At 41.7% G+C, this 15,466-nt stretch overlaps 1 protein-coding gene across 1 annotated transcript; it reads left to right on the forward strand.

Annotated features, from left to right (window-relative positions):
- The first annotated feature begins 7,716 nt into the window (after positions 1-7,716).
- LOC121578645 (acidic mammalian chitinase-like) lies at positions 7,717-11,280 on the forward strand. Its single transcript, XM_045224048.1, has 11 exons — positions 7,717-7,763; positions 7,901-7,930; positions 8,212-8,416; positions 8,518-8,574; positions 8,913-9,078; positions 9,268-9,392; positions 9,578-9,701; positions 9,865-10,047; positions 10,221-10,337; positions 10,450-10,576; positions 10,738-11,280. The coding sequence occupies exons 1-11, from the start codon at positions 7,739-7,741 to the stop codon at positions 10,944-10,946; spliced, it is 1,368 nt and encodes a 455-aa protein (XP_045079983.1). The 5' UTR covers positions 7,717-7,738; the 3' UTR covers positions 10,947-11,280.
- The last annotated feature ends 4,186 nt before the right edge of the window (positions 11,281-15,466 follow it).

The following is a 15,466-nucleotide window of genomic DNA, read 5'->3' on the forward strand; positions in this document are numbered from 1 at the left end:
AGTTTGCAGCAAGGATACGACATCTAAGGAACACACCGCATCTGCTAGTTAATCATGAAGCCCCTATGGTATTGATTTGGGTGTAAAGCGAGGAGAATACCCGCACACTGTTTAGATGTTCCCGATGTTTCCAGAGTTACAATAGCAACATGTCAAGTGTTTTGCCACTGTACATTAAACCTGTGGCAGCTTTTGAACAGTGACCCCTGCGCCTATTAAGTCTGCGGAATGTGTGTTCTGTACAGTACCTTGAACTATTGATTTTGGGTATAGCCAAGAAGTTAAATGGTAAACAGCTATTTCAACACACATTCTGTGTGTCTGTTCTCAATATAACTACTGTTAGATACAGCTTAGAAAACAGGAAACAAGATGAAAACTACTGTATGTTGTCTCTTGTTGTTTTATTCAATTTCTGTTGGTCTGAGCCATATAAAGGCAGGTTGGCCAGTAGCAGTACATTTGTGCTGCTACATGTTGTTCTATGCAGTAGAACAGTTCTAGGTATCAAGAAGCTCTGTGGCACTCCGGGGTTTGTTAGTCATCAAAAATTGTAATTGTAATTCTATGATTTCAATACATCTCAGGAGTGTAGGAATCAAACAATACTTTTTATAGTTTGCAAGAGGTCTTGTTTTGTTATTTGTAAATGTCTGGGAGTTGAAAATGGTTTGTTGAGCAAGTGGTTGGATGATGGACCACTTGGTTTTTCCAGTGCTGTTTGTTTGTTAGCTACATCTCACATTTTAGGGCCAAAGCTGTATAGAAATTATTATTGACTGTTTTAAACAGACATCGACTGATTATCAACATCAGAATGAGCGCGATACAAACACACTCTGGATATGAAACATGTTGATGACAATCTGTTACAGCAACAACACCACTATACCCAGAGTTCCCAGTTGTGACAGTCATGTTGTTTTCATAATACATCAATGTATTCAGCAGCACACCTGGCAGTTTTTATGTTTTAGACCCATAATGTTGTTTTGCTTCCAGTGTGTGAAGCCATTCAACCCTGTGCCTGACGGTGTTCAGGGTCATTTTCTATTGGATTGGGAGTGTTGTGTTTTATAAACTGTTTTGGTATGTTGATCACTGTACCTTAAAATAAAGAGGGCAGCTAAAAAAGACGTGACTGTCCATACGTCTTGTAGTGATGAGTTACTTGAGCAAACTCTCACTTTGAAGTTGAAGATAGTGAATGTGTGGTACTACTGTCGTTAAAACTGCAGAACAAGCGCATCAACTTGACTCTTTCAACCTGCCTGTCAAACTATAGTCAAACATGTTGTTGATGATATGATATCTAATTTAGCAGCTTCTGCAGGGTCAAACAGTTACTAAGGCCTGATATGTTGAAAGGCACTGGACCACTCAGTTATGTACACTGTATCACATCTAGCTGTTCAATAATGTTTAAGATAAACTGATACGGCCACCAACTGGAAAAGCAGCTTGTGTTCCCGTAAGCACAGGATAGGAGTTATTATGGTAAAGACATATACTGAGTGTACAAAACATTAGGAACACCTTCCTAATATTGAGTTGTACCCCCTTTTGGACTCTACAAGGTGTTGAAAGCATTCCACAGGGATGCTGGCCCATGTTGACTCTCACAGTTGTGTCAAGTTTGCTGGATTTCCTTTGGGTGGTGAACCATTCTTGATACACATGGGAAACTGTTGAGAGTGAAAATCCCAGCAGCGTTGCAGTTCTTGACACACGCAAACCTGTGCGCCTGGCACCTACTACCATACCCCGTTCAAATGTACTTAAACCTTTGATCTTTCCCATTCACCCTCTGAATGGCACACATACACAATCCATTGTCTCAAGGCTTAAAAATCCTTCTTTAACCTGTCTCCTCCCCTTCATCTACACTGATTGAAGTGGATTTAACAAGTGACATCAATAAGAGATCATATCTTTCACCTGGATTCACCTGGTCAGTCTGGAAAGAACCGCTATTCCTAATGTTTGTACACTGGATCTCACTTATCATCGGTCTGTAGATACTGTACTGTACTGTACTGCTAGAGTACAGTTGTTAGCACACACTTAGCGCACAAACTCAGAGCCTACTGTTTGGTGGGTAGTGTTGTTCCTTCTTCACCCAGCATTGGTATAGGTCTGAGAAGACACACAAGTACACTTGATCTGCCCTTGCTTATTCTAATCCAACGGGGAAGGTTGCCTCAGCCATGGAATGTTGTTGCCTTTTTGGTTATGTACTTAATGCTAGCTTATTCATTTGTGTGTGTGTGTGTGAATGTTTTTGTTAACACAACACTTTTCATATTCAAAACTCCCATTAGCTAAAGATCTATTAAAAGGCATTATCATCTCACATGCTGTAATACTAAGGTGACATCATGTCCAACAACTGTTCTCGGAATGTCAACTTCAGGAAGTCTGATTGGTCGGTTCATCTCTCACCTCGTGGTGGAAGCTATGATGGCGCTCGAAGTAGATATTGCCCATAACCACAGATCTAGGATCAGTTACTCTCCCCCTAATCCTAACCTGAGCAATTAGGGGGGTGAAAACAAATCTGTCCCTGTATCAGTGGTTAAAAAGGGCAACCTCTCTGCTGGGATGTGTTTGTCTGTCAGCTGGATGGGCTGAAATGTTGATATGTTATGATACCGTTTGGCCAATCTAAATCTGTGATTGAATGGGAATGTGAAGGGGGATGGCACCTGTAAATATGACTAAATAAACACCTTGGGGTTGTATTTAAAACATTCCTGTTCCACTGTGTTTTTTTATTTCCTTACCACTGTTGAATTTGCATGGATGATGAAGCATGATCATAGACTGCTTCATTATGTCAGTTGTGACATATCAGGATGAATAGCCCCTATTACAGTAAGGCAAAATACTTGCCATTTTACCTAGTGTGCGTCATTTCATCTATTAGGTTCAAATCAAATCAAATCACATTTTATTGGCCACATGCGCCGAATACAACAGGTGCAGACATTACAGTGAAATGCTTACTTACAGCCCTTAACCAACAGTGCATTTCTTTTTAATAAAAAAGTAAAATAAAACAACAACAAAAAAGTGTTGAGAAAAAAAGAGCAGAAGTAAAATAAAATAACAGTAGGGAGGCTATATATACGGTGGGGTACCGGTGCAGAGTCAATGTGCGGGGAAACCGGCTAGTTGAGGTAGTTGAAGTAATATGTACATGTGGGTAGAGTTAAAGTGACTATGCATAAATAATTAACAGAGTAGCAGCAGCGTAAAAAGATGGGGTGGGGGGGGCAGTGCAAATAGTCCGGGTAGCCATGATTAGCTGTTCAGGAGTCTTATGGCTTGGGGGTAGAAGCTGTTGAGAAGCCTTTTGGACCTAGACTTGGCACTCCGGTACTTGCCGTGCGGTAGCAGAGAGAACAGTCTATGACTAGGGTGGTTGGAGTCTTTGACAATTTTGAGGGCCTTCCTCTGACACCGCCTGGTATAGAGGTCCTGGATGGCAGGAAGCTTGGCCCCAGTGATGTACTGGGCCGTACGCACTACCCTCTGTAGTGCCTTGCGGTCGGAGGCCGAGCAGTTGCCATACCAGGCGGTGATGCAACCAGTCAGGATGCTCTCGATGGTGCAGCTGTAGAACTTTTTGAGGATCTGAGGACCCATGCCAAATCTTTTCAGTCTCCTGAGGGGGAATAGGCTTTGTCGTGCCCTCTTCACTACTGTCTTGGTGTGTTTGGACCATGATAGTTCGTTGGTGATGTGGACACCAAGGAACTTGAAGCTCTCAACCTGTTCCACTACAGCCCCGTCGATGAGAATGGGGGCACAATCATCTCCTTTGTCTTGGTCACGTTGAGGGAGAGGTTGTTATCCTGGCACCACACGGCCAGGAATCTGACAAACTTAATGATGGTGTTGGAGTCGTGCCTGGCCATACAGTCATGGGTGAACAGGGAGTACAGGAGGGGACTGAGCACGCACCCCTGAGGGGCCCCCGTGTTGAGGATCAGCGTGGCAGATGTGTTGTTACCTACCCTTACCACCTGGGGGGCGGCCCGTCAGGAAGTCCAGGATCCAGTTGCAGAGGGAGGTGTTTAGTCCCAGGATCGTTAGCTTAGTGATGAGCTTTGAGGGCACTATGGTGTTGAATGCTGAGCTGTAGTCAATGAATAGCATTCTCACGTAGGTGTTCCTCTTGTCCAGGTGGGAAAGGGCAATGTGGCGTGCAATAGAGATTGCATCATCTGTGGATCTGTTGGGGCGGTATGCAAATTGGAGTGGGTCTAGGGTTTCTGGGATAATGGTGTTGATGTGAGCCATGACCAGCCTTTCAAAGCACTTCATGGCTACAGACGTCAGTGCTACGAGTCGGTAGTCATTTAGGCAGGTTATCTTAGTGTCCTTGGGCACGGGGACTATGGTGGTCTGCTTGAAACATGTTGGTATTACAGACTCAGTCAGGGACATGTTGAAAATGTCAGTGAAGACACTTGCCAGTTGGTCAGCACATGCTCGGAGTACACGTCCTGGTAATCCGTCTGGCCCTGCGGCCTTGTGAATGTTGACCTGCTTAAAAGTCTTACTCACATCGGCTACGGAGAGCGTGATCACATAGTCATCCGGAACAGCTGGTGCTCTCATGCATGCTTCAGTGTTGCTTGCCTCGAAGCGAGCATAGAAGTGGTTTAGCTCGTCTGGTAGGCTTGTGTCACTGGGAAGCTCGCGGCTGTGCTTCCCTTTGTAGTCTGTAATAGTTTTCAAGCCCTGCAACATCCAATGAGCATCAGAGCCGGTGTAGTACGATTCAATCTCAGTCCTGTATTGACTCTTTGCCTGTTTGATGGTTTGTCGGAGGGCATAGCGGGATTTCTTATAAGCGTCCGGGTTAGAGTCCCGCTCCTTGAAAGCGGCAGCTCTACCCTTTAGCTCAGTGCGGATGTTTCCTGTAATCCATGGCTTCTGGTTGGGGTATGTACGTACGGTCACTGTGGGGACGATATCATCGATGCACTTATTGATGAAGCCAGTGACCGATGTGGTGTACTCCTCAATGCTATCTGAAGAATCCCGGAACATGTTCCAGTCTGTGCTAGCAAAACAGTCCTGTAGCTTAGCATCTGCGTCATCTGACCACTTTTTTATTAACCGAGTCACTGGTGCTTCCTGCTTTAGTTTTTGCTTATAAGCAGGAATCAGGAGGATAGAGTTATGGTCAGATTTGCCAAATGGAGGGCGAGGGAGAGCTTTGTATGCGTCTCTGTGTGTGGAGTAAAGGTGGTCTAGAGTTTTTTTCCCTCTGGTTGCACATTTAACATGCTGGTAGAAATTAGGTAGAACGGATTTAAGTTTCCCTGCATTAAAGTCCCCGGCCACTAGGAGCGCTGCCTCTGGATGAGCGTTTTCTTGTTGACTTATGGCCTTAAACAGCTCATTCAGTGCAATCTTAATGCCAGCATTGGTTTGTGTTGGTAAATAGACAGCTATGAAAAATATAGATGAAAACTCTCTTGGTAAATAGTGTGGTCTACAGCTTATCATAAGATACTCTACCTCAGGTGAGCAAAACCTCGAGACTTCCTTAGTATTTGATTTTGTGCACCAGCTGTTGTTTACAAATATACACAGACCGCCACCCCTTGTCTTACTGGAGTCAGCCGTTCTATCCTGCCGATGTAGCGTATAGCCCGCTAGCTGTATGTTATCCATGTCGTTGTTCAGCCACGACTCGGTGAAACATAAGATATTACAGTTTTTAATGTCCCGTTGGTAGGATAACCGTAATCTTAGGTCATCCAATTTATTTTCCAATGATTGAAGATTGGCTAATAGGATTGATGGGAGCGGCAGTTTACTCGGTCGCCGTCGGATCCTTACAAGGCACCCCGACCTACGTCCACGATATCTCCGTCTCTTCCTCATGCGAATGACGGGGATTTGGGCCTTGTCGGGTGTCTGTAGGATATCCTTCGCGGCCGCCTCGTTGAAGAAAAATTATTCGTCCAATACGAGGTGAGTAATCGCTGTCCTGATATCCAGAAGCTCTTTTTGGTTATAAGAGACGATGGCAGAAACATTATGTACAAAATAAATTACAAATAACGCGGAAAAACACACACAATAGTACAATTGGTTAGAGGGCTGTAAAACGGCAGCCATCTTCTCCGGCGCCATTTGATACGGTTGGGGGGGGGGCCTGGGTTGATTGTCTCAAGGGTTGGTTGTCGCAGTGCTTATTATTCCCAATCTAGAGGGTGCTGTGTAATATTAAAATGTGTAAATTCTTTGAAAGAACTCATCCATCTGGTCAATTCATGGCAGCATGACAGGTTTCACGTATTTATTAGTCGTATGTACAGGATATACACATGGTATACACCGTCCAATGAAATGCACACATTTTTTTCTGTCACACACCCACACGTACACGTGTATGCAAAGACATGCATACACAAACAAATTTACTCAAAATGTCATATGTTGCTCTCAAGGCATACATTTCTGAATTCTGTTAGGAATATTGTTTGATCAAAGAAAGGCTTGGCTATTTCTAAGACTCTGTATGCTATAGTTCCTGTTACAAAAGGAATAAGCAACTAGCAAACATTGTGACAACTAACCCCATACTGTGTGACAACCAACCCCATGATGGAGTGTGTGTTTGATGGCTTATAACTCCATGTTGGATAAAAAGGGTCCCCATGTCAACCCAAGGCCTTGGTCTTTCTATTAAGGCTAAAATGAGTCTTGTAAGATATACTGGTGCTGAGAAATACACATGAGAGTAAAAGGTGTGACAGCCAACTCCAGTCTGCCCTAATCAGTCAATCTCCCACTACCCGGAGTAGCCAGGAAACGTATCACTTGCACTTTGATACCAATTATTATTAGGGAAAGTGAAAAGTATAAATCAGCAAGAACACAGCACAGCTAGGAACTCGCCCTTTGTTACTGGTGGAGAAAGGTAATACGATCACATCGATATTCATGTTTTGTATGTAATATGTAATTGAATATTCATGTATGTATCATAGCTTGTAATATCAGATGTATTATCAATGCTATATTGCAACTTACTTATCACCCATGACATGGTGATAACAGTGTGTTTATTAATTATCTTGTATATAGCATTTGAAAAGATCTAGGTTTGTTAACAGTGGATGTAAGTGTGTGTATGCATACATCAGACCTGGTTCAAATACATTATTGAATACACTGCAGGATGGGTGCAATTTGTAAGTCGCTCTGGATAAGAGCGTCTGCTAAATTACGTAAATGTAAATGTAGGTGGAGTCGACCCTTTTGGGACTTTTTCATTGCTTCCATTATACAGGTCAAGTTACAGTATGTGAAGTGCACCTCAAGTATTTGAAAGTGTTTATACATTTGACCTAGGTCTGGGTATACATGAATGTGGTTTTGTTTGATATCTAGTTATCAAGAACAATAGGTCCATGGGTTACTAAATGTTAGAGATCGTGAAATACGAACACTATCCAATACTTTGTGATACCTAATATTTACAAACTTGGTTGATCTGAATTAACAACATAACAACAGAATTGCTCTATGCTTTTAAAAACTATTTAATGAATTAAATGTTATAATTGCATAATTATACAATTTTTTTTACATATTTATATTTAAGAATGTATTTATTCATCAATTTGTTTGTTTATTTATTTGTTTGTATGTATTCATTTATTTAAAAAAATCTTTTTTTTTTCAGGTACATTGTTTTTTTTCAGGTACAATGGCCAGACTTACTGTGCTTTCAGGTACATGCCTTCTTCAGTCATTACCATCATCCTCATCCTCCTTATCATTGTCATCATCCTCATCTTATTCTTCAACGTGATCCTCTGGTAAACAAGTCCCTAGTGTCTACTCTGTTAACTCAGTAATCTTTCCTCAGGTCTGGGCCTTCTGCTGATGGTGCAGATTGGTAAGCGTTTCCCTCATCAACTTTTTTACATTTCTCAATTGACATGTTCAGACCACAGAGATAAAGATTGTGTTCAATTTAATTATATGGTTTAGATCTCCTTATCTGAGCCCCAATTATACCTCAGAGGCTCGGTAATCCCATTCAAATTCATGCATCCTACATAAGCATTTGAAATTAGGAATCCCAATAAACACAATAGTCCAACCCACTATTTTAGAGAACCCCAAAGGGTCAATGTGAAATTCAGCCTCTGGTTAGATTTCTTCTTCTCCCTTCAGCCGCCTCCACCAAACTGGTATGCCACATGACCAACTGGTCCCAGTACCGCCCCACCACTGGGAAGTTCACCCCTGAGAACATCGACCCGTTCCTCTGCACCCACGTGATCTACGCCCTGGCCACCATCAACAGCTTCAACCAGGTCGCCCCCATCGAGTGGAATGACGAGACCCTCTACAAGAGCCTCAACCACCTGAAGAATGTGTGAGTGACTCTGGGTTGACTTCAGTGAGAGTTGGGCCTTAGTTGATAACTCCATGATGAACACTAGGTTTGACTCTTCATCTTACCTCTCTGATATGCAGGAACCCAATGATGAAGACTCTGCTGTCTGTCGGAGGCACAGTCAACGGACTCAGTCCGTAAGTCTCTAGTGATTCTTATTGTTTCTTCACAATATTTTATTGCGATTTCACAGCTATCCAAAAGCATGGTTTGCTATAAGATAAAACTTCACTTTCACATCTTTCCACTGATCCACATTAAACAGATTTGTCTTTTTGTACCCAGCATCTAAAAAAATATATTTTAATGGTGCAGGTTTTTATTGTTTCCCAGTCCACTCCTTTTTTATCGTAGTGTTTTATCGTAGTGTTTTATCATAGTGTTTTATCATAGTGTTTTCCAGTTCCCTACTTCTGTACATCAATAGGCTCAGGACCAGAGTAACGGTTTACATTGTCTCCCTCCACCCCTCTAGATTCATCGGCATGGTGTCCAAGCCTGAGGGCCGCCAGGCCTTCATCAAGTCAGCCATCAGCTACCTGCGTTCCCACGGCTTTGATGGTCTCAACCTAGCCTGGGAGTTCCCCACTCAAAACGGCAGCCCCGACGGAGACAGGGAGAGGTTCACTGAGCTCGTCAGAGTAAGCTTGCACAGAAACTTTTTTACTAACAGTTATAACATGAGTGAGGATTTGCACCTTTATCTTTCATTGTGTTCCTGTCATTTTCTGTGACTGGTTATCGTTGTAGCGCTGTCTATCCAGCTCAGCCTGAAGAGCAGTTTAGTTGTGATTATTTTCTGTACCTAATGTCTCTGTATGGCTTTACAGGAGCTGCAGAAGGCCTTTGAGAACGACGCTAAAGATACCAGGCTGACCCAGCTGCTCCTGTCTGCCAACGTGGCTGCTCTTCGGCCCACCATCAACTCCAGCTACGAGGTGGCCCAGATCGCCAGGTACTGTAGACAGCATGGGTCTGGGAGAAACCCACTCCCAGACCCACTAAGAATTGAAGTCTCTGTTTTCTTTCTTTCTCTTTTTATCTCTCTCCCTCGCTCTCTTTTTCAAACAAACACACTATATATAATTAATTCCCTTCATACACTATATATAATAATTAAGTCTCTTCATGTCTCTGCAGATCTCTGGACTTCATCAACGTGATGACCTATGACTTCCACGGACACTGGGAGAGAGCCACAGGACACAACAGCCCACTGTTCCGCAGCAGCCATGACTCAGGGACACACTACCACTTCAACGTCGTAAGACACACTTTCTTTTTTAACATCTATGCCGAGTCTTTCACCAGGAAGCACTAGTAAACCATTGTGTTATTGATCATGATTATTTTAAATATAGGAAATATTGGTATAGATGTCCTCCATTGTAGCTCCCTTGTCTGAACCACCTGTCCCTGTGTGTTAGGACTCTGCCATCACCTACTGGCTGGACAACGGTGCTCCCGCTGAAAAGCTGCTGATGGGTTTCCCCACCCACGGCCGTACCTACCGTCTCACAACCTCCAACACTGGCCTGGGAGCCCCCACCAACGGCCCTGCTGACGCTGGCCCTTACACCCGTGACGCAGGATACTGGTCCTACTACGAGGTGCTCTAAAACTTTAATAACTATGTTCATGACCATACATTTGATCAACTTTTTTTTTTTTTTACTCAAAGCATACAGGCCACGAATCTCAAAACACTATACGTCATTTTGTGTAGTTTGTTTGTTTATCTGTTTTTTTGTCATTATCTAACAGAATGTTTCGCTCCTCCCAGGTCTGCTCCTTCACCTCCGGTGCAACTATCGAATGGGTTGATGAGCAGAAGGTCCCCTATGCCGTCAAAGGCAGCTCCTGGGTGGGCTACGACAGCAAGGAGAGCTACGCTGCCAAGGTACATGCCAGGAACATCTCAGTCAATATCAATCAATCATGGAATCAATCTATTTATCTCTAAAGCCATGTCCATGTTAACACATCTGTCTGTGTCTTCCTTGCTTCATCAGGTCCAGTGGCTGAAGACCAAGAACCTGGGAGGAGCCTCTGTGTGGACCCTAGACATGGATGACTTCAGTGGGGCTTTCTGTGCTGATGGCCCCTTCCCTCTCATCAACCACCTCCGCAACTCTCTGGGTAAATTAACTTCCATTCAGTTCAATTCAATTCAATTCAAGGGACTTTACAAACCTCTTAAGTCAAGTACAGTAAAGGTATACAGTATGTAGGTCTATATGTAATCTCAAACTCTCCTCCCTTTCTCCATACCTCCTTATTTTTCTCCCTCCCTCTCCCAGGCTTCGCCCCCAAGCCCACCACCACTCGTGCCCCCACCACCACCGCTGACCCAATCCTCAGCTTCTGCTCCGGACGTCCAGACGGCCTGTACGTCAACATCTTCGACAACACCACCTACTTCCAGTGTTTCCGTGGCAACACCTACCTGCACAAATGCCAGCCCGGCCTGGTCTATGTTGATGCCTGCAAGTGCTGCAACTGGCCCTGAATTACTGCTAGCTATGTACTGTAGGACCAATTACTTAGAATACCATAACAACCTTCAATGACAACATGCTGTTAAGGCAATAACCTACCTTAGCAACTGGTCCTGAACTGCAACTGGCAAAATTAGGCAATTAGTCATAAATAGACATATTTTAATTTTGTCCTTTCCTATTTGCCTGGCTACTATCTTCCTCAATAAAAAAATAATAACATATAATGTGAATGTTTAATTTTGCTTGACGTTTTTCATATCTAACCTCACTTGTTGTTTGTTGTTTTTCGATGCAATTGAAGAGTGCTGTAATGTTTCAAACTGTTTGATTGTGAATAAAAAGCCTGCATCCAAATATGTCAATGCACCAAAGCAGTGGGCTAAATCAGGGTCACACAGAGTGTTTCTTGGTAGTCTTAAACAAATCTACTCTGAAACAAAAGTATACACCTCACACACATGGTTATGGGCTTAAGAAAAGAAGACACCTGAACCATGTCAGTTACAGATTTTAAATGTATTCAACTTTGAGTTTGCATCCCAATATTACACTTTATATACATCACAGAAGACTGAAATATAACAAAACAGTTTGACACAGAAACACTGGATTTTCTGAGTTAAAAATAAAATAATGTTTATTAATTATGAAATTGTGAAAAATATTAATAACATTCCACCCATGAGGCCACTAGAGGGCAATTTGGTCATTTGACTGCAGGAAAGAGCTACACTGCATATCAAGCAAATACAACCACATACATACAAGAATGTGTCTTAATCAATTACATTACTATAGTTTAGCATTTTTCTCTTGGTCTCAAAGAACTTCACAAAGTTAGGGGGTTATGTCATCTTACACAAGATGATGCATAACAGCTATAATGTTATGCTATTACCAGTTTACCAAGTCATTTCTAAGTTAATATCGGGGACTGAAAAAGAAAGCGACATTTTATATTTTAATTCCTACAAACCTGGATGTTTACCAGAAAACATGATAAACCACGCCCATTGTTATAGTGGTAGAGCAGTCCCACCACAGTGTATGCTATGGGTTAGATTGGCAACACTTAACCTCAGATAATGGCCATTAGGAGAGTAATAAACTCCATGCTGTTGTTATTATTAGGCTTAGCTATGGGCTGAGAATTCTCTGTTGTCTCCACACATATATCACAATTCCTAATGGTAGCTAATGAATGCTTTATGTTACAGACCTGTTTCAACTGGAATATAGAAGGCTGAAGCATTTAAGGTGCAAAAAAAATATTTTGTCACTTGTTGAAATAATGAAATATAATTATTATTATTATTACATGTAACCAGGGACCTCTATTTTTGTTTAAATAACTTGTTGGTATAGTCTTTCTTGGTCAATTGAAGTAAATAAAGTGCTGTTACAGTGCCTTCAGAAGGTATTCACACCCCTTGACTTTTTCCACATTTTGTTGTGTTACAAAGTGGGATAAAAATGGATTTAATTGTCTTTTTTTTATCAACGATCAACACAAAATACTCTGTAATGTCAAAGTGGAAGAAACATTTGTAAAATAATAAATATGCAAATAAAACACTGACATATGTTGACTAGATAAGTATTAGAATCACCTTTGGCAGTGATTACAGCTGTGAGTCTTTCTGGGTACGTCTCTAAGAGCTTTGCACACCTGGATTGTACAATATTTGCACATTATTCTTAAAAAAATTATTCAATTCTGTCAAGTTGGTCTTTGATCATAGCTAGACAGACATTTTCAAGTCTTGCCATAGATTTTCAAGCTGATTTAAGTCGAAACTGTAACTAGGCCATTCAGGAATATTCAATGCTGTCTTGGTAAACAACTCCAGTGTATATTTGGCCTTGTGTTTTAGGTTATTGTCCTGCTGAAAGGTGAATTCATCTCCCAGTGTGTTGGAAAGCAGACTGAACCAGGTTTTCCTCTAGGATTTTGCCTGTGCTTAGTGCTATTCCATTTATTTTTATCATAAAAAAACTCCCTAGTCCTTACCAATGACAACCACACCCATAACATAATGCAGCCACCACCATGCTTGAAAATATGAAGAGTGGTACTCAGTGATGTGTTGTGTTGGATTTGCCTAAAACATAACGCTTTGTATTCAGGACATAAAGTTAATTTCCTTTCCACATTTTTTGCAGTTTTACATTAGTGTGTTATTGCAAACAGGAAGCATGTTTTGGAATATTTTTTATTTTGTACAGGCTTCCTTTTTTCACTCTGTCAATTAGGTTAGTATTGTGGAGTAACTACAATGTTGTTGATACATCCTCAGTTGTCTCCTATCACAGCCATTAAACTCTGTAACTGTTTTAAAGTCACCATTGGTCTAATGGTGAGGCATTGGAAAACCTCTTTGGTCTTTGAGGTTGAATCTGTGTTTGGAATTAACGGCTCGGCTGAGGGACCTTACAGATAATTGTATGTGTGGGGTACAGAGATAGGGTATCCATTCAACAATCATGTTAAACAGTTTTTCATCTTTAATTAATTAGTAAAAAATGTGAAAAACATAATTCCACTTTGACATTACGGGGTATTTTGTGTAGGCCAGTGGGAAAAAAACAACGAAATGTAATCCATTTTAAATTCAGGCAGTAACACAACAAAATGTGGAAAAAGTAAAGGGGTGTGAGTACTTTCTGAAGGCACTGTACCTAGTTACCCACTTGTGCTGTGGTTGGTGTTCAGGGCAATTGTTGTAATAATCTCTGTTTAATAGTGGTGTGTCATTGACCTCTCTGTCCTGAGTATAAATAGAGCCCCTAGGCCCTAGTCCTATTGTGCTCCATCTATAGCTGGGAAGGAACCTCTACTGTTTCTACAAAAATAGCTGAGTATCATTTAGTTTCAATAACTTGTTGTTGGTATAGTTTTGCTTGGTCAATTGAAGTAAAGTGCCGTCTCTCTAGTAACCTAGTTAATTATTGCTGTCTGAACTGTTAATTGCTCACCACTTGTGCTGTGGTTGGTGTTGACAGTGACTTAAATAAATGTCAGGGCAATTGGTGTTGTGGGGATCTATTTTCTTATAACTAGATGTGATGCCTAGCTTAGAAAGAATACATTAATGATTAAACATAATAGGTTTGTACTGTACTGATACAGATTGTTTAATATAACAAGCTGTGATTAATGTGAGGAACTGTTAGGGGGGTAGGATGAGATAAGACTTGTGTCTCACATACACACACACTGCCTTTTTGTTAAACCGCTCAAGGACATGTGTTCTGCTACAGTGGAGAGGAACAGACTATGTCTGAGGTTGCTGACTCGAGACAAGTTGTGGAGATAACAACTAATGCCTGGCAACAGTGAAGCGCCAAGGGTCTGGGACCTGCCTGTGCGCCAACGATAGGCTGAGTAAGTCTAAACCACGCTCAGTCTCTACTCTGATAGGCCTGCTTGGATCAGGAACTATCTCTTTCAGAGTATTTAAAGAATAACTTTTAACAATGGCTCAGTTCTCTGTCTGCCCTGCGTGGTATTTCAGTGAGCCCGTATACGAACTCTCATACTTACCATTTAAACATTTGCATTAATAAAATACTAGTCTATTTTAGAAGATGTGTATTGACCTCTTTTTGTTCCTATACCAGATTTGAATTGACGCAACTTATCAGTGTAGTAATCTCTGGTTATCAGTGCCTGTATTGGAGGGTGAGGGGTTTCACATTTCCTAGGCAATCAGCAATTTTTGCCGGGAGGTGTGTCCTTCACTACTGCTAGGCAATCAGCAATTAATGTTAGTACTTCAGTCTCCACAGTTTTTTCAGCTCAGCAGTAAGTGATGATCGTGTCGTCGAAACGAAGACAGTTCTGTCAAGTTGTTAGAGGAAGGAAAGAGAGGAAGGCTCACACCACTCTCTCATATGAGTACCGTACCTACAGTTGAAGTCGGAAGTTTACATACACTTTAGCCAAATACATTTAAACTCAGTTTTTCACAATTCCTGACATTCAATCCTAGTAAAAATTCCCTGTCTTGGGTCAGTTAGGATCACCACTTTATTTTAAGAATGTGAAATGTCAGAATAATAGTAGAGAGAATTATTTCTTTCAGCTTTTATTTCTTTCATCACATTTCCAGTGGGTCAGAAGTTTACATACACTCAATTAGTATTTCATAGCATTGCCTTTAAATCGTTTAACTTGGGTCAAACGTTTCGGGTAGCCTTCCACAAGCTTCCCACAATAAGTTGGGTGAATTTTGGCCCATTCCTCCTGACAGAGCTGGTGTAACTGAGTCAGGTTTGTAGGTCTCCTTGCTCGCACACGCTTTTTCAGTTCTGCCCACAAATGTTCTATAGGATTGAGGTCAGGACTTTGTGATGGCCACTCCAATACCTTGACCTTGTTGTCCTTAAGCCATTTTGCCACAACTTTGGAGGTATGCTTGGGGTCATTGTCCATTTGGAAGACCCATTTGTAACCAAGCTTTAACTTCCTGACTGATGTCTTGAGATGTTGCTTCAATATATCCACATAATTTTCCGCCCTCATGAT

The sequence above is a fragment of the Coregonus clupeaformis genome, chromosome 12 (genome assembly GCF_020615455.1).
Source record: "Coregonus clupeaformis isolate EN_2021a chromosome 12, ASM2061545v1, whole genome shotgun sequence".
Classification (NCBI taxonomy): Eukaryota; Metazoa; Chordata; class Actinopteri; order Salmoniformes; family Salmonidae; genus Coregonus; species Coregonus clupeaformis.

Bases quoted from the DNA above. Each gene is read 5' to 3' on its own strand.
- LOC121578645 (XM_045224048.1), top strand. From the start codon at position 7,739: ATGGCCAGACTTACTGTGCTTTCAG. The intron at 10,048-10,220 runs GTGCTCTAAAAC...CGCTCCTCCCAG, and splicing joins GATACTGGTCCTACTACGAG to GTCTGCTCCTTCACCTCCGG. The intron at 10,338-10,449 runs GTACATGCCAGG...TTGCTTCATCAG, and splicing joins AGGAGAGCTACGCTGCCAAG to GTCCAGTGGCTGAAGACCAA.